Source organism: Topomyia yanbarensis, chromosome 2, assembly GCF_030247195.1.
Source record: "Topomyia yanbarensis strain Yona2022 chromosome 2, ASM3024719v1, whole genome shotgun sequence".
Classification (NCBI taxonomy): domain Eukaryota; kingdom Metazoa; phylum Arthropoda; class Insecta; order Diptera; family Culicidae; genus Topomyia; species Topomyia yanbarensis.
This window is the reverse complement of record NC_080671.1, coordinates 372,193,171-372,215,917: the sequence shown is the minus strand read 5'-3', so window position 1 is coordinate 372,215,917 and position 22,747 is coordinate 372,193,171. Positions and strand designations below refer to the sequence as shown.

General features: G+C 41.0%; 1 protein-coding gene across 2 annotated transcripts in view; it reads right to left on the bottom strand.

Annotated features, from left to right (window-relative positions):
• Positions 1-4,056: 4,056 nt before the first annotated feature.
• The window catches only part of LOC131684551 (small G protein signaling modulator 1-like), a 42,743-nt gene continuing 24,052 nt past the window's right edge, over positions 4,057-22,747 (bottom strand). For both annotated transcript variants that reach the window (XM_058967536.1, XM_058967537.1), the window contains exons 5-14: positions 12,135-12,356; positions 11,764-12,073; positions 11,520-11,705; positions 11,314-11,453; positions 11,094-11,253; positions 10,119-11,038; positions 9,929-10,053; positions 5,920-6,099; positions 5,588-5,865; positions 4,057-5,530 (exon numbers count right to left, since the gene is read on the bottom strand). In XM_058967536.1, the coding sequence (XP_058823519.1) occupies positions 5,442-5,530; positions 5,588-5,865; positions 5,920-6,099; positions 9,929-10,053; positions 10,119-11,038; positions 11,094-11,253; positions 11,314-11,453; positions 11,520-11,705; positions 11,764-12,073; positions 12,135-12,356 (2,610 nt within the window). In that variant the 3' untranslated portion in view covers positions 4,057-5,441. The remainder of the gene's footprint in view (positions 5,531-5,587; positions 5,866-5,919; positions 6,100-9,928; positions 10,054-10,118; positions 11,039-11,093; positions 11,254-11,313; positions 11,454-11,519; positions 11,706-11,763; positions 12,074-12,134; positions 12,357-22,747) is intronic.

The window sequence follows — 22,747 nt, the reverse complement described above, 5'->3', positions numbered from 1 at the left end:
AAAGCATATCCTTAAATTTCAGCTCTCTGTACATAGGTTCATCTATGTATGGAGAACCAAAAATCCGGATGCGCAATTGCATTAATACAGGGCAATTGCATATCAAATGATATGATGTTCCGTAATCGGATTCACAAAAGATCACATGAATAATACTCAGCGCGCTGAATAGTAGCCATGTGATAATTGAGTTTGCAATGTCCAGTCAGTGCCCTCACCAGAATACTGCAGTTGTGCTTGGAAAAATGCAACAAATTTCTTGACATTTTCGGACTCACATCCGGCAGAAAAGCCTTTGTTTGAACGCAAGTTTGCAAGCTACGCCAATGGTTGGCATGTTCGAATGCAGCCCAAGAGCGAATCTTGTGCTTTATCCAACTTATTGACAGTGGTAGAACTGGTTCTGGACCAACGAAATCAGTCGCAGCGCCAGCTCTAGCCAATTCGTCCGCCCGTTCATTTCCAGTAATACCGGAATGACCGGGTACCCATAGAAGGTAGATAGCATTTGAAATGCTAAGTTCTTCGATTTGAGTTCGACATGCGATTACTAATTTCGATCTCGAATCTGCCGAACTAAGTGCTTTCAGGGCAGCCTGACTGTCAGAGCAAAAATAGTTTCTTTTACCGCAAATTCCCTGTTGAAGTGCGGATTGTACGCCACACAGAATCGCAAAGATTTCTGCTTGGAATACGGTACAGTATCTACCAAACGAATGAGATTGGTTTAATCTCATCTCATGACAATAGACACCAGCACCGGCTCGGCCCTCCAACAAAGAACCGTCCGTATAACAAACTACGTATTCTTCAAGTTGTCGCTCCATCCAGCCAGACAGCCATTCCTCACGAAGAGGAATTCTCACATTGAAAGTTTTAGTAGGAAAACTACATGTGAGTGTAAGGTCACTGGGAGCAAGTGTATATTCATCCCAAGTAACCATTTGGGGCCACAGTCTTGTGTGGCTAGTTACACGATCTATTGGGTTACTGTTCCAGAGCCCAATAACCTTAAGACGGTATGCACAAGAAAGTGCTTCTTGTTTCAGAAACACATGTAGTGGTTTTATGTTCAAGAGTGCCTCGAGAGCAGCAGTAGGTGTTGTCGAGAACGCACCAGTCATCGCCATCAAGACCATCCTCTGAAGATGGTTTAACTTTAATTGGATTGTCATGACTCCTCCCTTCTGCCACCAAACAAGGCACCCGTATGGCAGTATTGGTCTAACAATTGTTGTGTAGATCCACTGAATGTACTTGGGTTTGAATCCCCAGGATTTGCCGAAAGCCCGTCTACATTGGCCAAAGGCCATGCAAGCTTTCTTGATCCTGAAATCGATGTGAGCTGTCCAATTAAGTTTTGAGTCGAGAATTACCCCAACGTACTTAACTGGATCTTCGACAATAATTTCAGAGTCAAAAAACTGCAATGGACGAGCTCCGGTTGTAATCCTTCGTTGCGTGAAAAGCACCATTGAGGTTTTATTTGGATTAACTGATAGTCCAACATGAAGACACCACCGCTCAACAACACATAAGGCTTGTTGCATCAAATCAAAAAGTGTGTTAATGCAAATACCGGTGATCATTATATGATAATCATCGGCGAAACCATACGTCGGAAACCCAAGCTCATTTAGTTTTCTCAACAAGCTATCGGCGACAAGGTTCCATAGAAGTGGTGAAAGCACACCACCTTGAGGACATCCGCAGACACTCAGTTTCCTCATCTCTACTTGTCTTAACGATGAGCACAGATGTCGGTTGCTAAGCATTGCGTGTATCCAGTTCGTGATATATGAAGGTACTCCATGATCTCGTGCTGCTTCCAAAATGGATTCGAAAGACACGTTGTCAAAAGCACCTTCAATATCGAGAAAAACTCCTAAACTTGATTGCTTTTGTGAAAAAGCTTTTTCAATGTTGTAGACAACATTGTGTAACAGGGTGGTAGTAGACTTCCCCCGCTGATATGCATGTTGCATTGCATGCAGCGGGTGCTCGCCCAAGCTACCATCCCGAATGTAGTGGTCGATTAAACGTTCCACTGATTTGAGAAGGAAGGAGGTCAGACTGATCGGTCTAAAGCTCTTTGCCTCCTCATAAGTGACGCGGCCACCTTTGGGAATGAATTTGACAGTTATTTCCATAACTGACATACTTCAACCCGCCGGATGCCACGCGGCCTCTAGGCTGGTTTTGTCCGGAGAAAGATAATAGAGTTATCAACCTCCTAGTGGACCACAGCCAGTTACTGGGGAGTTCGCCCGGCTCTTCCCAGGCTCTGTTCGCCATTGAGAATATTTTAAACCCCCTCAACAATTTTACCCATAGCACGGGTCGCATGACACTATGGAATTGGGGTTCCCTGTTTGGTGTTACCACCGGAACAGGTAGTCCGTAGTGTAATTCTTAGCCGGTTGAAACAACCACTACCGACACTACACGGCTTATCTAGGCTGTTCGGTGAAAGAAGCTGACATTGATGGACAGCTCCCATAGATGGCCGAACAGCCGGCTTCCAGATGATTTTCACATAGAATCCAGGGTCAGTATTTGAATCAGAGTATCAATATCATTTTACATGAGATTTTATATAATATTATAATTCAAAAGATTACTACAAAACTTTGGGATCAGTTTCATTGATTGACCACATTGTCGCTTGATCAGTATTATGAGAAATGCTAGTATTCTAATGCGGAATCGGTATCGGAATCGTAATGCGGAACATCGTCGTATCATGTACAAAAATGAGATGTACATTCTCAATTTTGTTTTGTTTGTGTTTATTATTAGTATTCTGTTAATAAACCATTGATTTATAATGACGATTCTGCAAACATGACCTCATACGGCCCCGATTGCCACCCACCAACCTGGTCAGAAACAGTAATATTTACCAGAAACTGCAATTTGAAACTCTAACAAACGGGCGAATGACCATTTAGTTAAAACCCTCAATTACAATTACAAATACAACTCTACCAAACAATTTGGATTCAAGTTCATATGATTTGGCTGAAAATGTGTCTTAAAACTGAGTTCGAAATCCGGGTCAATATGACCTGCTAACACTTTATTCGTACCCTTTTTTGTGCAGCCCTTCAGGAATGTCCGAAAATTTTGAACTCTATTGAAAATCGTTGCTCTCTATGAAAGCGAAAACGTCAAGAACTTATCGGTCAAGATTAATCGTGTCCGATCGAGCTAAACTTTTGCAAAGAGACTTTTTTCGAGGTGCATCCGGTCATTAAATTTGATGATCACCTGTTTTCTATACATGACATTGGCACCCCAAAGAAAAGTCTTCTGAATAGATGCTCCCTTCGACGCCATCGACTGATTTCATAAATATACTGTAAGAGATTTGAACAAAAATTGCCATTTCCATGTACACAAATTATTGTTTGAAGGTCGAACTGAAAAAAAAGCCAAAGTAAACACCAAAGAGGCGCAAAACTGAGACTCCACCAAGGACGCCACTAGACCACGCTACGGCTCTGAATATACCTTTCATAAGTATGGTTCATTATTCCATCAGGAGTGAAGAATTTAGGCTGTTTACTATTTTGTGTTGTGATTATATTGTATTGTCATTTTCCAATTCCCTACCTTTATTTCAGTAAAATGATGAGACAAAACGGCAAGACACAAATCTCCGAATAACATGGAAAGTGTCCCAGTCGAGCTAATTTATTCTGATTCATGATTCCTGAAGGGGGGGGGGCAAAACAGCTAAAGTTATACTTCAGCAGATTCTCGAATGTCAAACTCTTATAGATGACCGCACCGTCAATCTCGACTTCACAAGCAGGGATGACAATCGGATGTTTTTTAAACATCGCGCTGTGCAAACTACACAATGTGCACAAAGCGAGACAGAAACAAGGTTCACCGTACAAAACAGAAAAAGTAACGATCCAAGAGTTACGGGATAGCCTTTAAAAATTCGTCACACATAGTTACACTCTAGTCACACATAGTGTGACAAGATTCGGCTCGAAAAATCGATTTCTTCAGATTCACGTTATTGTTAAGAGTAAAAGTAGTCAATCATTTCTTTAGTATTTTATTCATTTGCATACATGTACTCATTCATCACATCTGGTATGTTGTATAAGTAGGGAAAAGACAAAAATTACTTTCGGTACCAGGGGACTTCACCTAAAGGACACAAACAGCAATTCAGTCATTACAAACTCCTGCTACTAACAATAATAATTGTATCAAATTCTCCCTGACAACACTGACCTTTCCGATCAGAATTCCAAAGCAGTCCGCATCTGGCTTTCTTAGTGTTCCTCTAAAACTACAATACATCTTTGTCATACAAATGGTCATATGGGTCCACTACAGGCATTTAGTAACAGTAGCTTGAGCTACTCAATTTACGATTTTGTCTTTTACACTTGTGTTTCACGTTATCAACTACTTTTGGAAGATGTAATGATTTGACAACGATGTGTGTCCACATACGTCATCAGATGCTGCCAATTGGATAGTTGAATCGACTCCCTTAAGCAGAATCCGACGACGCGATTTTGATAAAAATCTTAACGTCACTACTTCTTTTCAGTTTTTCTGTTATGCCTAATAAAACTCATGATATTTATATTATTATATTTGTGATTTTTGACACATAGTTTACGAAATAGTGGGGTTAAACACAAACAGAGATTTGCTCTTGGAGCCTAGCCAAAACAACGTGAACTAAGTTGAACGTCCTAACAAGTAGCATACTCCAACAATTGCCTGTTCGTTCAATGCTCGTCTTTCGATCGAAAAATATATTCATACCTATGTATTAACAAAACTTTTACATCTGACAAAATATATCATTCTAACAACAATTGTTAAAAATATTACTTTCAAGGATTAAAAACAATTTGTTACATAAGTAACCATCTGTAGACACCTTGAATGATGTATAAGATTATAGGAATAGCTAAAATATTTTACAAACAGGAAAGTATACATGAAGATTATATTGTTTCCCCATTGCACATTAAATTTAGCGAACGTAGTGGGACTGTTTTATCATATCCTGTTTGTTTTTAAAAATAGCAACTTTTTTTTATTAAACTATGCATTATAATAAAATACAAACAATAAAAAATTTAGATACTGAATACAAATATACTTAACTTATCTTTGTGTCTTTGTGTATACAAGAAGGTAACAGTGACATGTATGTGACAGTACATTTATTTCCTTGCTATCGCGAGTGTATTTATTTGTGTATTGTTTTTATAGTATAATTCATATTTGATATCATTAATCGCACAAATATGCAAGTGCATTTGTAGTAAAATTTTGGTGAGGTTCAATCATAATACACAATTATGGAGTCCAGTCCAGCAAAACTGATCCACAGTTTCGCGTACGAGCAACTTTGTACAGATGTGTCCATTCCCAGTCCCCTTTCAATCTGAACAGACTTACTTATTTTCGATTATCGTTTGCAGTTGTAAAACCAGATTTCTAGCTAGTTTCAACACTGCGGGAGTGTTGTGACGCTCGGCCATTTCTGCGAATAGGAAACCTCAGTATAGAATGCACCGCCAACTCTCATAAAGAAGCTTACCGTTGAAAAATTTTATGATATCGGTGAAGTCCATACTATTGGACAATATTATATCTCGATACGTTTCCAGTAGAGCCAGCGCTAGAAATAGTACAAAGTGGGCCGATGCCACATGTTTTGCGGCCCAGATGACCTCCCACACGGAAAAGATATCCGCGTAGATCAATTCTCGTTTGAAGTCCAGCAGGAACCACCGGTAGCAGAAGTAGAAATGGGTGTAGTCCCCATGCGCATGCATCAGATCATACATTTCTGAGTCTAGAATCTGAATCAGTGATCTAGATGGAATCAACAGTTAGTGCTTAATTCATCCCCCAAAGGATTCTTCTTACCTCATGTTAGCAAAATGCATGTCCATTGCGACGCCGTTCGGAAAGTTTTCAATCATCCGCTCCATGAACCGACAGAAGCAGCCATAACTCAAGGACTCATCATCAAAGATCACTAGAAGAGGCGCTACCAAGTCGCACATTCCCTGCATGTAGCCGACGTCCAGATGTTCCCATACATAGCTAATGAAAAGTAAATAGAAATCGAATTAGAAACACACATAAATGGAGGAATTTCTTAACCCTTTCATGCCCAACTTTTTTCTAGTGTATGTAGGGTTTTAATACTATTTTTCCTTAAAAACGGTGGCGTCAAGAAACACGAAGAGTCTTTTTTCATGAAGATAGGTGTTTCCCTCGCAGTGCTAGAAGCTGCTCAATTTTCATTTTCCAATGCTCAATACAATTCTCCTGGAATATTTACAATAGTCCAATCGTGTGGAAAATGTAGCCAAAGACAGTCTAAATTAATTAGTTTCAACAGTTTTCAATAATATTGCAACATAACGAAGATATATGAAAAAATCATTTTCCGTCGTCAATGTAAACTGTCCCTGGCAGCACTGCTCCAGCGGAATTCAATCAGACTAATTGCAATAACTTCAGCTCTAGAGCTGATCCTTGTAACGGTTAATACTTAAATGAAAGGCAATAGTCATATTTATTAGCCTTACTTGTTTTCGTGAGCAAATCTTGCCTCAATCAAAAGTTATAGCTGTTTGAAAACGTTGTTGTCCACAAACAACATGGGCATGAATGGGTTAAATGGAGGAAACACACTTAAATGGAGGAAAGTATTATAAATGTTATGATTTACTATATTCAATCGTCTTTTTGACGAGTGTGTCACCCAACATAAAAGTCAGGTATACTGAAATAAAGATTCAAAAACTGCTCTTTGAGATCAAGATCACATAATTTCGAATCCGTCAATTGTAAAGTTTTAGTGTCTTCGGAGAAGTTTTATAACATGGAAACGCATCTTTTGAAAAAAAAAAAGTCCCCCCAGAAGGATAAAATAGGATAGTTTTATTTGAGGACACTTTAACTCTCTGGTCATTCGTCCCTGAAGTAATAATGAAGCATCAACTGTTCCAAAAGCATCATTTAGGGACTTAGTGTCTTCAGTAAAAATGTTGAAAATGATATTAGAAACAGCTTTGTTGAAGTTATAGTTATTCAAGGTATCGAGATATATTAGGTTATTTGAATCCTTTAAAAAATTTGTACTAATATTAATTTTTAAGATAACTCTTAAGCTGTACGCACATGAGGCGACAGGATACCCCGATGGATTTCTCTATGGATTTTGTTCTAGCCATTCAAACGCGACAACAATAAAAGCGATGGAACTAGCATCAACTTAGGACAAACTTAGACGAGGAATTTAAGCTAGGCACTAGTTAGACCATAAATCCAAACAGTCGCACAACTTGCTTGAACGCCTAAAACAACTGACTAATCCCGATTGAAGTCTCGGATGGTAAGCACAGAAGCTTTGGTTTACTGATGACAAAGCGAAAACGAACTCTTGTGTTTTGACTTGAGAGAACCAAGTGCCTGGCAAGGTAATAGATTGGATTAGACCAATATGTGAATAAGCGTTCCTCACATAACTTACAAGAAGTCGGATTTGTATGACGAACTCATCTCATCAGTAACTATGTCAGTTAAACGAGAAATTCAAGCTAGTACAGCTAGAACTAAAATTGGCACTTGTTAGACACTAAATCCAGTCAGTCACACAACTTCATAGTAGGTTAAGATCGACGTGAAGAACGCGTTCAACAGCGCTAGCTGGGTGGTTATCGTTGTAGAGCTGCACAGAATGCAGACCCCGGGCTATTTGTACAAGAGTCTGGAAAGTCATTCAGAACCGAGTACTGGTCTACAGGACGAGCATGGGGAAAAGTCATGACAGGAGTAACTCTGGGCTCCATATTTGGTCCAACGCACTGAAATATCATGTACAACGGAGTGTTAACACTGCAACTGCTCAGGAGAGTCGAGATCGTCGGATTTGCAGATGACGTTGTCCTGACAATAAACGGTGAGATCCTTGAGAAGGTGGTGTTGACGGCAGAGACAATAGGCATCGTGGAAACCTGGATGGCTGACGCCAAGTTGCACCGGGCTCTCCAAAAGATGGAGGTAGTGTTGGTTAGCCAGAGTAAAAAATCCGACGCCTCGTGATCAGCGTCGGGGGACACACAATTCCATTGATGCGTGCGCTGAAGCACCTGGGTGTGATGGTCGACTAACGTAGTGGCGAGGATCATGCCAAACATTGGAGGAGCAAGATGTAGCACGAGACGTCTCCTGGCGGGTGTCTCATCCTCAATACTGAGGTATGGTGTATAGGCTGCTGCGCTGAACTCAAAGCGGAACCAGACAAAAAAGTATCCTAAGAAGTTGGCTAATTGATAGCAAGAGTGGGACAACGTGATGATAGGAAGGTGTACCCACCGGCTCATCCCAAATGTGTCGCCTTGGGTGCGTAGGAAGCATGGAGAGGTGGACTTCCATTTAACGCAGTTTTTGTCCGTGCACGGATGCTTCCGGAAGTACCTGCATCGGTTTGGACACGCTTCGTGACCTCTTTGCCCGAAGTGTGTGAACGTGCAAGAGACACCGAATCACATGATCTTCGAATGCCCTAGGTTCGAAGAAGTTCGAAGGGGTATGCCTGGTATGACAGTTTACAATAACGTCAAAGAGATGTGCTACGACGAGCATACCTGGGACGTTGTCAACAGAGTGGTTACGAGTATACTCTCCGAGCTGCAGAGGAAGTGACGAAGAGACCATCCAAGCAGCGTCATTGGCTAGAAAGTTGCTGTGAAGCCACAAATCGAATTTCGAGAGAAATTCCGCCACCGGAGAAAGAACTCTCCGACTGTTTAGACTAGGTTCACCGCCGGGGACTAGTTGAGTAGTACGCGACGTAGCACCGGGTGTGGGTCGCCGGGGCGCCAGTGAATCGGACATTGGGCTTCGTCGGATCGACCTCGACACCCTTCTGGGTAGCTTATGAGTAGACTAGATCCACCGCCGGGGATTAGACCGAGTAGACCGCGACGAATAGCTAGCAGTGGGTCGTTGGGGCGCCAGTGAACCGGAAGCTACGCTCCACCCGGAATCGCTGGGTAGACCTCCATCTCCACGGGGACTGGATCGAGTAGACGAAGAGTGGAACTTAATGGCTCACAGAAACGTACATCGGTATCGGGAGCAATCTACCGCCGGGGAATTCACGGTAGCGTAGATTAGTCGCCGTGGACTACCCGACAGAATCGTGACAAAAAAGGGAGCTAATTGGCTCACGAAACAAATACCGGTAACGAAAACAATACCGTTATCGGGGAGCTCACAGTCGGAGTAGGATAATATCTGAGTTGATCTCGATAAAGCTGGTAGCTAAATGGCTCAAGGCAGCGGGTATTGGAGTCGGGGGAAATTCCTCCGTCGGGGAACTATCGGTCCGAGTAGGATGAGTTCACCGTTGGGCACGAAAACATGAGCTAAATGGCTCAGAAAACAGCACCTAAACTGCTTTCGGGAATGAGAGCTAATAGCGAAGTAATAGATGGAGACAAGAAGTAAGAGAAGAATCGAAAGTAAATCAAAGCGCATAGGTCGAGCCATTCCATGAACCAAATGAGGCTCCGAGATAGAGCTGAAGAATGAGGTGCAACGAAAGCACAACGATCCCCCCCCCCCCCCCACGAAGTAATACCCTGACGTAGTTCCGTGGGGAAGAAGAGCGTGAAAAGTAAGGATTGTTTTTAGTGGTTAGGCACGAACGTGAGTCGTGAATCCCACACAGTGCCAACACACTATAGACCAGGCTTTTGAAGCTTTTTAAACCTTGCTATAAAAATACAAACACACATACAGACACACATATGAGACTCGGCCCTCCGGGCCTCAGAAAAAGTTTTCAAAGTTTGAGCGAATCCTATACATTTCTTTTGCAAGAAATGTAAAAAATATTTTTGAAATGAATACTAACGTGCATATCACATTCCGTAGCTTATCCAAGTTTTCATTTGCAAAATACCAATAGTTTCGATCACATCTTTGAACATCCTTCTCTATTCTATGTAAATTCAATCCAAATGATTCCAGGAGTTCACTCTGAAATAAAAAAAAGTTATAATTTTTCCAGAGGCCAGGAGTATTTTCGATAAAAAAAAACTTACGCTATAGATTCCACCATTCGAGCTAGCCGGCGAAACACAAGTGGACTTCGGTTCCTGTAAAGCATCCAGCTGAACACTGGCTATAGCTCCCTCTTCTGGCAATTCTTCCAAAATGTTGTTATTCGGCTCTTTACTATCGATCATCATAGTCACATCAATCGAAGCATCGGTTACGATAACTGCCCTCGGCTGTCCAGGGGATTGAATCGAGCATTCTTCTTCTTCTTCTTCCTCATCGACTTCTCCATTCTCTTGCTCACCTCCTCCGTTATCATTCATAGATATCGGCAACATATCAGCCACGTCTACAAAATCATTACCCACCGTGGCATATGAAGAGTCTGAAGGAGAACTTTTATTGCTATCCATTTCTTTACTGTGATCGGAAAACGGAAGCTCCAGTCTATTCGATGATCCCAGTTTTTCACCCTCTTCGGTATCCGCCTTTTCTGGTTCGTCGGTCGGCTCAGTCTGCTTGGTTTTCGAACTTTCTTCGTCATCGTCCACCTCCGGCTCAGACATATCGGAGAAACCATTCTCCTCAAACACCTCATTTTCTATTTCCTCCTCTTCCACGTCTTTGCTTTTGTTGTCCAGACTCCCACTTCCGGAGCTGAGTTTCGCCACAGCAACTGCAGTCTTCTCCTTATCCCTCTGGCGCACAATAGCCTCAACGGCTAACCATTCACTCATCGTTGTTTCATAGTAGTGCTTTGTAGTCTCGTCCAATTCGGTTCGTTCTTGGGGCGTTGTACCGAAACTGTAATGGCCTAGCAAATATGGCCAAACATCTCTCCTAATGTCTTGTTCAACTCCGCCAAAGTAAACCAATCGGTAAACTTCTTGGTCGTCCGCCACTACTCCCCTGTCATCATGAAGACCCTCCCAGCGAGCTCTGGTTAATCCTTCCTCGGCACCAACTGAAATAAAAATGCTTTGTAAACCAAGCCAGTAGTCCCACAAACCGAGACTCACTATCCGGAGTAATACGGCCATTAACCAATCCGGACAGATGAGTGCGAACTGTCGATAGATGACGGCAGTATGCAAGCCAGCCATAGAATGCCCTGGATATGATTTGTCGTTTCATTGTTGAGCAAACGAGGGCAATACTGGTTGACTGATTGGTGATAGGCTGTAAATTGGGAGTGAACGATAGGAATTGAAGTATTTGAGTTGGTAGAATTATACTTACATTAGGGCTGTCAATAGACATAGCATCAATTGAGAGGCTCTTACTGGAACAGTCACTGCTTTCGTTGGTCGAACAACTGCTGAGCTGTGCCCTGTACCGAGGACTAGTTCGTCCTATGTCCAAAATCGAGTGTGTGGCCACTGCCAGAGAAAAATTGAATAAGTACGCGAACTCATATCAAACTTCCATCTGTCAGACAAACTTACGAAATTCCTCAGTGTTGCTTTTATTGACAACCCGAAATACGTAGTCAATCGGTAACTCGTCACTGGTTGCAGCCTCCAGCAAGGAAGGCATTGGTCTACGACGAGATTTATGTGGCCAAGGGAAGATACGACCTATGCCCCGTTGTGACCATAAAGGAGGATCTAGTTGGCCATGAGGCAGTAGACCTGAATATATACATTAATTTAAGATAAACAATTCGTCGAACATCTAAATGTATCCCACCTGTTTCCAGACAACTCAAGAACGCCGCCATGTGTCCACCTTCGGGAAAAAGAATCGGTGATCGTTGCACACCATCCTGTCCTACTAGAATGATGGTACCGCCAGTATCCCCACCCCTCGCCTGGTGGCAGTGAACGTATACAATTTCATCGACATTCACATTCAGTGCATACGTCCAATATGAGCTTTTGTCGATGTTCTCCGCCTCGGTGTACCCATTCATCAGTTGGTTCGGAGTCCACTTGATGGTCAACGATTGTACGGTTTGATGTAAACTTAGGTAGCCGGGCATCGGCTCGTTGGCATCTTTCTACAAGTTTAATTTTTTTTCAATGACAAGAAAATTCTTTTTGTTACGAAGGACTGCTTACCGGTAGGACTTGAACGTTGTTCTTCCCGTACAGTAACGTTGCACGAGAGTTCTGATGCAGTGACTCCACGTAGTCCTTCGAGGCAGATACAAGCGAGTTCGACTTGAACGATGCCATGCTGCCCTCCTCGGAGCTAGTGTGCAAACTTCGCTTGAAATTCAACATTGGTCTTCGGATAGCTGGTGATGTGGGATTACCAGAGCTGATACGGTGCCGTTGGACCTAGAAAAATTAAAACTGTTATTGATCTTCGTTGATGTTAACATTTTGTGTCTTTTTTACTCTCGAGTAGAAAAAATTATACAATGGAATAATATCAGATTGTAATGAAATTAATTTCGTTCTTATATTAGCTTATTGAATACTTCTGCATAATTCCAACCTCTTCCCAACGTGTTGGCAGGCCAGATGAGAGGGAGGCAGCCAGGGCAATTGCCCTGGGGCCCGGGTCGTATTAGGGAGCCCGCGTTTTTACCCGGAAGATAGGAAGATAGTCCGGTTTTCATAGAAGAGCAATAAAAATAGCATTAGTAATTTCTTTGTAATCATTCGCCTTATTAAATTGTTATATAATAAAAGCGTTAAAAACGAAAACTTTATTTGATAGTTGACATTTGTTAAAACAAATGTTCTCAAGGGAGTTGTCTACGTTGTGTACAAGTTTATAAAACGAGTTTTATTATTTGAATCGAAGAAATACACTACAAAATATTGAGAAGCCAATTCAAAGTATTTTCGAAGAAAGCGTCAAACAGAAATGCGAGGGCACGGACAAACGAATCCGTCCTCTTCTACGTTCGCCCCTTTGCTGGTGGTGCCGGTTGTTGGCTTGGAGACACTGGGCGTGATTGTTGCTGAGTGAATATTTATTCCTGTCAGATCCGTATAAGATAACGGTATGCTGTTTACGGTTACAGTAGGTGAGCTTTTCTTAGCTGCTTTTGCACGAAGTTTTCCGTGGTGCATTGTCTTTTTGTAGAATTCACGCATAAGAATCTACCATGGTTGCATAACCAGTATTGTCTGATGAAACGTCCCATTTTCGGTTGATCCGCATTAAATTGTGACGTTTGAAAAAGTTGGTTTGTACGGGAGCATTCTTACCACAAAAACAACGTTAGGGACACCCGGGAAAATGCGAAGTTACAGCTCTTATGTAAGCCACTTCTCCGTATCTTGACATACATTTGTTAATCACGTGGGGCGTGTGGAGATAATTCGTGTAAGCACATCTCTCTAGAGCCCTGCGGAGATGATGTTGTTAACGTGGCAGCTTCCGTTGGTGGTCTGCACGTTGTTCCGCGAAACAAACGACTTTGTTGATTGTTTGATATGGTGCATTTGCAGGGCGTTAACTTCTCCCAGATTGAGCACAATCTGTACATTTCGTAATTGTTTCACTTCCCGAGTAGCTGGTCTTACAGGACATTTCCAAAAACCAATAGCAACACAATTCGTCTGCAGTTGTTTTTGCCGTGTATCTATAGCGGAACGATTTTTAGTTTCTACTCTGGGCGAGATGAGAAGGTAGACTGATCTTAATTAACCGGTGATTAAAATGGATGACGGAATATGCTCACCGTTAAAATAAAAATTCTAAGTCCCTCCGGGGGTTGGAAGTATTATTTCAGCTATTGTATCACCTGCAGATCGTTCAGCATCCTTCCGGGGGTGCAGAATGCTCTGTTTTAATTGTTTTGTGTCGTTACCCAAGTAAACATAAGCTCTAATTTAAAACTCTAGATAAGCTATAAGTTAACATTTCCATTGCTAACTAGCCGAAGCTGCACAGGGAATCAGTAGATAATTAATGCCTGGGAGTAGCGAAACATCTTTCAATGTGCAACTCCTGGAAATTCTAAAATGTTTATTGATCAATACCGGCGCCGGCCAGGCCCGAACGTAGATCGCGAAAGAAAAGGAAAGGGATATTAGTCCGATACTTGCTTTTTCTAGAGGCCGTATATACTACTGCGCACTCCGCAAGTATCACGGGAGGAGGATATTTGTTAGTAAGTATAGAAGTTGTATTCTACTTCTTTGTTATAGACGCCAGAGAGGTGAATCCACTATCTGGACTAGATATCGATCCATCAACTCATGGACCGGAGACAGGTGACTTTACTTCCCTTCTGAAGGAAGACGTGACCACAGATTTTTTCTCCTCAGAAAAATATCAACGACCGCGGTTGGGATTGAACCCAGGCCAACTAGAATGAGTGGCGGTTACGCTTTCCACTCAACCACCAGCGCCGTCCAAATATACGTATGCGTTCCAATAGTTACCTAAACTCCTCTGCCTTCATTTAATAAATGATCATGCAATAAACTTAAAATCAAAATGTAAATTTTGCACGATTTTTCGAAAAAAATCAATTGCAAATATAATCCACAATAGACGTTTGTGTACCAATTAAACCAAGTATACATGAAAATCTTCTCATAGATCAGTGATCAAACGCGTATACCAAATTGAGACGAGGTTTTCGACTGCGGATCGAATCCCATTTCTATAGGCACTAAATCATCTATTTAAACAGTCGGCATGCCAAACGAAAGAAGAGGTGCTTCTGAACTAGCTCTATTCTGGCACACTGTTTCGCCTTTTTCATCACTAAGTGTGCTTTAATGATCTCTATAGAACTATGAAGCCGTAAAGAATATGTTTAGTATGCGAATATAGAACATGTCTAATAGGACATTGCAAAATCATATTGTGACAAATGTCAAATTTTTGAAATTGGTACTATGGGAAAATATGGAGGAAAAATATATTAAATGCTACAACGTTTGAAGTAGCAATCAGAAAATTACAATTTATACCTCTTTTTAATGTAAATAACCTTAGTATTTGAATGGAGATATATCTGTTTCTAGAAAAATAAGGGAAAGTGGGGTTGGGTCATGTTGGTCCCAAAATCCTCTATTTTGAATAATTTTTCTGCTCCGCGATGCGAATCATACATATTTTGCAGTTTTTCTAATGTGACAAAATCTCAGAAATCGAATGGAACCTTTTTGACCTTTGTCCGAATACGAGAAGTTGGGGTTATAGGGTCTTTTATCATCCATATTAAATTTTATCATTTTCTCGTGTATATATCTCTATTATTCTTCAATCAATTTTCATAAAATGTAACTTATTGAACGTGGAAAATTATTGGGAATACATCAAAAATAGATTCGTTTTCGGTAAAATTCAGAAACATCAATTTTTTTGACATTAAGTCTACAAATCACATTATTTTTCATTAAATGTCCTAATACCTCAACTTCCCCTATTTTTCCAGGAATGAAACTTTTCTCATGTGATCTCTAAGCGTATTTTACACTAAAAGTGGTAAATTTAATAAGAATTTTGTTGTTAAATGGAGTTAATATGTTCGATTTTATGATAAAAATGTGAAATCGAGACTATATGTCAGATAATTTGATGTTTCTGAATTTTACCGAAAACGAATCTATTTTTATTTTATTCCTAAAGATTTTTCACGTTAAACAAGGTACAATTTATTATTATTAATTGAGTGAAAAATAATAGAGATAATGATAAAATTTAATATGAATGATAAAAGGCCCTATAACCCCAACTTCTCATATTCTGACAAAAGTCAAAAAGGTTCCATTCGATTTCTGAGATTTTTTCACATAAGAAAAACTGCACAATATGTATGATTTGCATCACGTAGCAGAAATGTTTTTCAAAATAGGGGATTTTGGGACCAAGATGACCCAGTTTGCCTTATTTTGCTAGAAACAGAAATATCTCCATTCAAAGACTAAGGTTATTTCCTTTATAAAGAGGTATAAATTGTAATTTTCTAATTGCTACTTCAAACGTTGTAGTATTTAATATATTTTTCCTCCATATTTTCCCATAGTACCAATTTCAAAAATTTCAAGCGAAGTGGGCGGGGAGTCTAGAATTGTCCAAATGATGTGAAATTTGGCATCTGAGCTTACTTTGAGATTTGTCACAATATGAGAGGGGGGGGGGGGGGGGCTTTGAGAATAAAAAAAATATTTTTTTTTGCAATGCCCTAATGTCTAAAGCCATTAAATAATGCTTCGTGGTCTCTCTTGGGTATATTTCTTATCCTTAACCTTACCACTTCTCAATCCTTCCCATCAGGGAAATCATAAAAAGACAATTCATGGCAAGGCACAAATCTCCGATCAACACGGGGAACGTACCATTTGAGGTAGATGCTACTGATTCCTGTTTACTGTGTACTCACAAATTGAAAAAAAAACTCGTAGTTATGGCAATTTTACCCGATTCGGATACCACGGAATAAGAAGCTATTGAAATTCACATGTCTGGCACGCTATCTGTGGTTGTGGCAATATGAGTCAACCGGAGACTAATCGAAACCACGGACTCACATACTGAACTAGAGGGCTTAGGTTTAAAAGGACCCAGTAGTAATACAAGCCTTGAGGCCCGACGCGGCTCTCGGCGGCCCTGCGTGTTGGTAACAGTTCATTAGGATCTTTACACTAGCAAAGGAATTGTCATGTACACTAAGAATCGACTGTGAAGTCTGTCGAAATAGAAGATGAAGTAGTACCATGGCTCTACATTTATTTATTTATTTATTTATTTATTTATTTATTTATTTATCGCACGCATCAACAGGCCGCACTCGGCCCCAATGATGGAAACTTAAATTAATTACATTTAAAAAACTGCAGGAATCGCTTTCTTAAAGTTATCCGAGACAAATGAAAGTCGAACAGGTGCGACACACGATTGAAGAGGCGTTGTAGTCCCGTGATAGCGGCATTAGCTGTTTGAATAGTTCGTCGAAACGGCACTCTCAGAAGAACGTTTCCGCGTAACGTTCTGGACCTTGCTTGGATGTTGACTCGCTCTAATAAATCTGGAGAATCGATGCGTCCTGACAGAAGATCAGAGATGAATAAGGCTCTTGCAGTTTCTCTACGGCGCTGAAGGGTATCGAGCTGGATGAGTTGACACCGACTCTCGTAGCTTGGTAGACGAAAAGGATCGCGCCAAGGCAGGCGTCGAAGAGCATACCGTATAAATTTTCGTTGAACGCCTTCAATTCGATCGCTGCTGTTCATGTAATTCGGGTTCCAGACTGACGAACAATACTCCAGCGTGGAGCGCACTAAAGAGCAGTAGAGGCTTTTGAGACAATAAATGTCTGTGAAGGATTTAGCCGTACGGAAGATGAAGCCCAGGCTTCGCGATGCTTTACCAACAACATACGAAATGTGATTCTTAAATGTAAGTTTCGAATCTAACAGCACTCCAAGATCCTTAACGCAGCTCACCCGGGAAACAAGAGCTCCAGACAAGTTATATTCAAACTCAATGGGATCCTTTTTTCTGGAGAACGATATCACAGAACATTTCGCCGGATTCAGATTCATTCGGTTGTTTTCACACCATCTGCTGAAAGTGTCAAATTGCTGCTGCAAATAAAGTGCGTCCGTTCGGCTCTTAATTCTGTTGAAAATTTTCAGGTCATCTGCATACGACAACCGTGGCCCTTTCAGCTGATAGTTTACATCGTTGAAATAGAGAGTGAATATCAAAGGTCCGAGATGACTTCCTTGCGGAATTCCAGACGTTGCGGAGAATAGTTTGGAGTATGCATCACCTATGTTCACACTGAGTTGACGGCCAACGAGATAGGATTGGAACCATCGCAGGAGTGATCCACTGAAGCCAAGTTTTTCCAATTTAGCGATTGCGATATCGTGATTGATTTTGTCAAAAGCTGCAGATAAGTCAGTATATATAACATCAGTTTGTTGACTCGCATCGAACCCTTCGGACACAAAAGAGGTTAGAGATAGTAGATTCGTCGACGTCGATCGATTCGGCATGAATCCATGTTGGTCTTTAGAAATATATTCCTTACAGTGAAAAAACACTGACTCCACCACGACTAACTCAAAGAGCTTGGAAATGGCACAGAGCGCAGAAATTCCTCTATAATTGTCAATGTTCCTCTTATCACCTTTTTTGTGGACAGGAAAGATGAAAGCTGCTTTCCACAATTGAGGAAAAATCGCGGTTGTCAGTGACATTTTGAATAGTTGACAGAGTGGTTCCACCAAACCAGATATACACTTTTTCAAAAACACAGCAGGGACACCATCTGGCCCGGGAGATGACGATGCTTTAAGCTTGGATGCTGCTGATACAATATCCGAGTGCTCTACACGAATCTCATTCACTGACCGTTCGAGTTGGGCCACGCCGCTAGCTGCAACGTCAATCTGCTGCGAGGACAATGTCTCACTGACGAACACACTCGCAAATTTAGAGGCGAACAATTTGCATATGGCTTGTGAATCATGACCAGCTTCGCCATTCAAAAACATTGCAGAAGGCAAGCCGGTTTCTTTCCGCTGGTCATTGACGTATCTCCAAAACGATTTAGGATCCGACTTAAGCTTACGTTGCATTTTTCGTTGATAGTTTGAAAAACAAAAACTGTTCAGTTTTTTAAAATCGTTATTGAGCCTTACATAATAAGCTCTCAGTGACAAGGTACGGCGTTTGGTAAACTTTCGTAATGCTGCTCTTTTCGCAGTTTTTAGCTGACGTAGCTCGGCTGTCTGCCAGGGGGATTGATCACTTCGTTGATTACACTTTGGGACATGACGATCGATAAGGTAGCTCATTATATGGCAGAACGTTTCAGCGGCGGAGTTCACATCATCCTTACTTAGCACAGAATCCCAGTTAATACTTTGTAAAATATTCAAAATGCTGCTATAGTCGGCCCGCTTATAATTGTAACACACGGTGGGCGCGTGGCTCGAAAACTTCATAGGCGGTACGTCCTGGAGTGTAAGATGAAGAGGCGGATGGTGGCGAACATACTTTACTAGCGGGGCGAGGGCGGTGGAAATATGCGGCGATTGATCTCTGGCATTAACGAAGCATAGATCTAAAATCCGGTCGTTCTCGTTCGTTGTGCTGTTAATCTGCAGAAGTGTAGCCGTGCTATAGCCATCCAGAAGAGTAAAGCTGCCAGGATGAAAAACTGATTCGTCTGGGTCGGGTTGTAGAAATCCGTTATGAATGGAACGCCACTTTATTGTAGAAAGGTTGAAATCGCCGAGGATCATGATTTCGTCAGTGGGTTGCGCCATCGCAACAACAGAAGTCAATGATTCAGAATGAGAATCAACTAGTGCTGAGTCGCGAATTTTATCGGGAGGGAAATAAACCACACATATATATAATGTTCGATTTCCCAATTTTATCGCTGCCCATACTTGTTCGATGCTGCTCCAAGCATCATTTGTTATATGTTGAACTTTTAATCCACGACGCACAGCGAGCAAAACACCGCCTCCGGAGGATTTGTGGCTGTTGAGAGGACTCCGGTCACATCTGAGAACCTCGTAGTCAGAGCAAATCACGTGGCTGGAAAGGGTCTGCTCATTTAGCCATGTTTCTGTCAATGCGATAATGTCGTAACAGCAGTCCGAGGTAGCTAGGCGATAGGTATTTGCACAGGAATTCATGCCACCCACATTTTGATAGTATAAGTGGATGGGTGACGATTTTAGACACGAAAGGCTGACCGGCACTCCTTGATTCCGTCGTCTGGAATGCACACCGGGGCGACTGGAATGACTGCTAACAGCAGAAGGCGCGGGTGAACTGCATGAATTGGTAGCACCCGTGATGGAAGTTGGAGTGCTCCTCAGGAGGTTTCCAGCTGACGGCTGACATCGTTGACTTATTAATTGACAGTCGGAAGCATTCGAGCTAGAACAAGCAGTTCCATCAGGAAAAACGGTTGATTCATCAAAATTATTTTTAAAATACTTGCCAAAGAGGGCAATTTGGAAGTCCCCAGGTGGAGCTCCACCTTTCCATGGTTATTTCAAATCTGTAACCTGGGTTTTTTAAGAAGCAGTGGTATGTGTAGATATCAAAGCTTCATTTATGCAGCCACTTTAAAATTTAAGTTGGCTAATCTAAATTCCAGATCAGGGCTTTTAATGATGATCACCATGCAAAGTGATCACCATATTTTTTCGGACAGCCTCAGCTCTATTGAGACTCTCGAACCAATGAAAGCGATCAATGAAATCCTTCACATTTCCTATTAGCAATACGAAGAACTCTTTGTGCTCTGCTCGACCGGTCATTCCCCGTAACAATTAAGTGGGTCCCTGCCCATTGCCCACTTCAGGGTAATTACTCTATTACTGCAATGACTTCACTCAAACCTGAGTTTAAGAGTTTTGATCTACCGAGAGACTTGATTCGCTTCACATCAAACCACTATAACAGTAATTCTCATCACTCCCGCATAGCAACCCTTTGTCATTGTGGTAAAAGCTATCAATATATTGACCATATCGTCTGATCGTGCTCAAAACCTGGCTCCGATTAATGTGAAGCCAAAGCAAAACTGAATGGAGTTCCCCAAGCGCATGGAAGACTACCCGATATAGCGATCTACGACGCCCTAGCAACTGAAGACCTCCAAATCCTTTTCCACTTGTATCTTTTTCTTTAGTTTAATAATGGGAATATATAGCTTTTCTTCGTATAATGTATAATCCTCTTAGCATCGTATTAAACTTCATTCGCATCCTTTGTCCTTAGTTCTCGTTACAGATATTCTATATGGAACGGGAACCGGATTCTCCTAGGTACAGATACATCATTTGCGACAAGATTCGGCATCGGCGCGCACTAGGGAATTTCGCTGGATCACCTTGCGCTAAACAATACACTGGATTAGCAACGGACGATGTACCACACGGATCAACAAGCCACAACTGTCATGAAAAAAGCGACAATAATTCTTATCGATTCTTATCCACAAGCGGATGCACCACTAAAACCCACTTCTGGACCCAGATAGCCTAGCTCATTATTACCGAAACGCTCCTGAACCAATTAAATAAAGGTTTAGGAAAATCAAAACCGAGATTTGGTTTCGTATCTTTCGTGTTACACTCCATGCTCGTGCCCCGGCAAACGAAAACCTAAACCGTTCGTCTGATAAACGTCATCTCTAGTCTCTAAGGAGTTCATCTGAAAAGATTTCGGTTTCGGTTATTCGGTGATGACTAAACAGATTTTCATAAACCAAGTCGCAAATGGGGGGTATAAGTCTCAAATGGAGGGTTGGGTGTTGCATCCTCCATTAACCTCTCCCCCTCCTACCTACATCCCCTTACACCAATGATCCCTACATAACCCCCCCCCTCCTCTTCGACCCCTTTAACCTCCGATACCCTTCATCTACCATATACATTTTCATGGAATTTTGTCTTATAACCATACATTTTTAGTGAATTTGGGGCCGTTGCCCTCAAATTTGATATCGAAAAGACCGGATTAATTCATCTTACAGTGAACAAATCGATTTTTTCACACATTTTATGGTATAAGTTTTGCCAGTAGTTGGTGTTGAATGCAAATGAGAACATAAATAGACTACCATAGATACCATAGAATACATTATCGTCAATTCGGTCCTTGCGGATTAGATTTCAACGTACTTTAGTAAACTACTATCTTAATTTTCACTACAACTTTGATATTTAATGCTGAAATCTATCGACACTCTTTCTATAATGTTCATCTAACAATTCGGATATTGTTTGTTGATTTCAATCGACAATTTTCTCAGCTGTGTTTTCGCTTTAGGCATAACACTTAGCTTCAGAAAAAAACTTTTTTGGACTCTAGCCAAATATTACAAGACGCCTTTCCATAGTTGATTCTCAAATTAATAGGTATTGATTTGTGAGCTTAGTGTCGACTTTCACAGATAGTGCTTCATCTGTATTTAATTTCGCAAATGTTGTAGCATAAGTACCCAAGCTAACTAGAAATATTTTCATAGCAACTTTCATCAACCTTAGATAATTCTAATAATCATACAATAGTATCGTTCGCTCTATAATGTAAATATGTAAATTGAGTACCTTTCATTCGTGTGAATTGAAGGTATATCCAAGCAAAGTCAAACATTAAAATTACACCAAGTAGACATCATATTTTGATATCAGTTATCAAATTGAAATCTTATTTTGATATCGGTTTAAACTTTTTCAGTTATGACAACATATTTTGATCTCATTTTGATGTGCTTACATGCTGAGCGTTTTATAGAAAAAATGATTGTTTCTATTTATTTGGCAAACATCAAATTGATTCCATATGTTGTTATCAATGAAATATTTCAACATACATCTCAATGAGTTTTCAATTTTCCCTCATTGATAGCATAAATAGTTTTCTTTTTGATGTCATAGAGCATTTTTGCTTTCGATTTTGATCTTTTAACCGTTGAAATGACCAAAACAAAAACAACCTGAGCAATCATTACCTACTACATCACAACATCAAGTTTAGATCTCGATTTGATATCAGACTCTACTCGGGTATACCTTTGATTCAAATAGTAACAAACATGACAAAAATATTCCATAAATACCATCTCGTCTCAATGCGACTGCACCCAACGCAAAATAGGTCTTTGCCACACACGTCCTCAGCCAAATAGACCCACCATTTGTACACCTTGTTTCGGAGCCTAGATCACAAAGGACCAATCAACGTAGCTTTGACCATATAGGTCACCTATGACGGT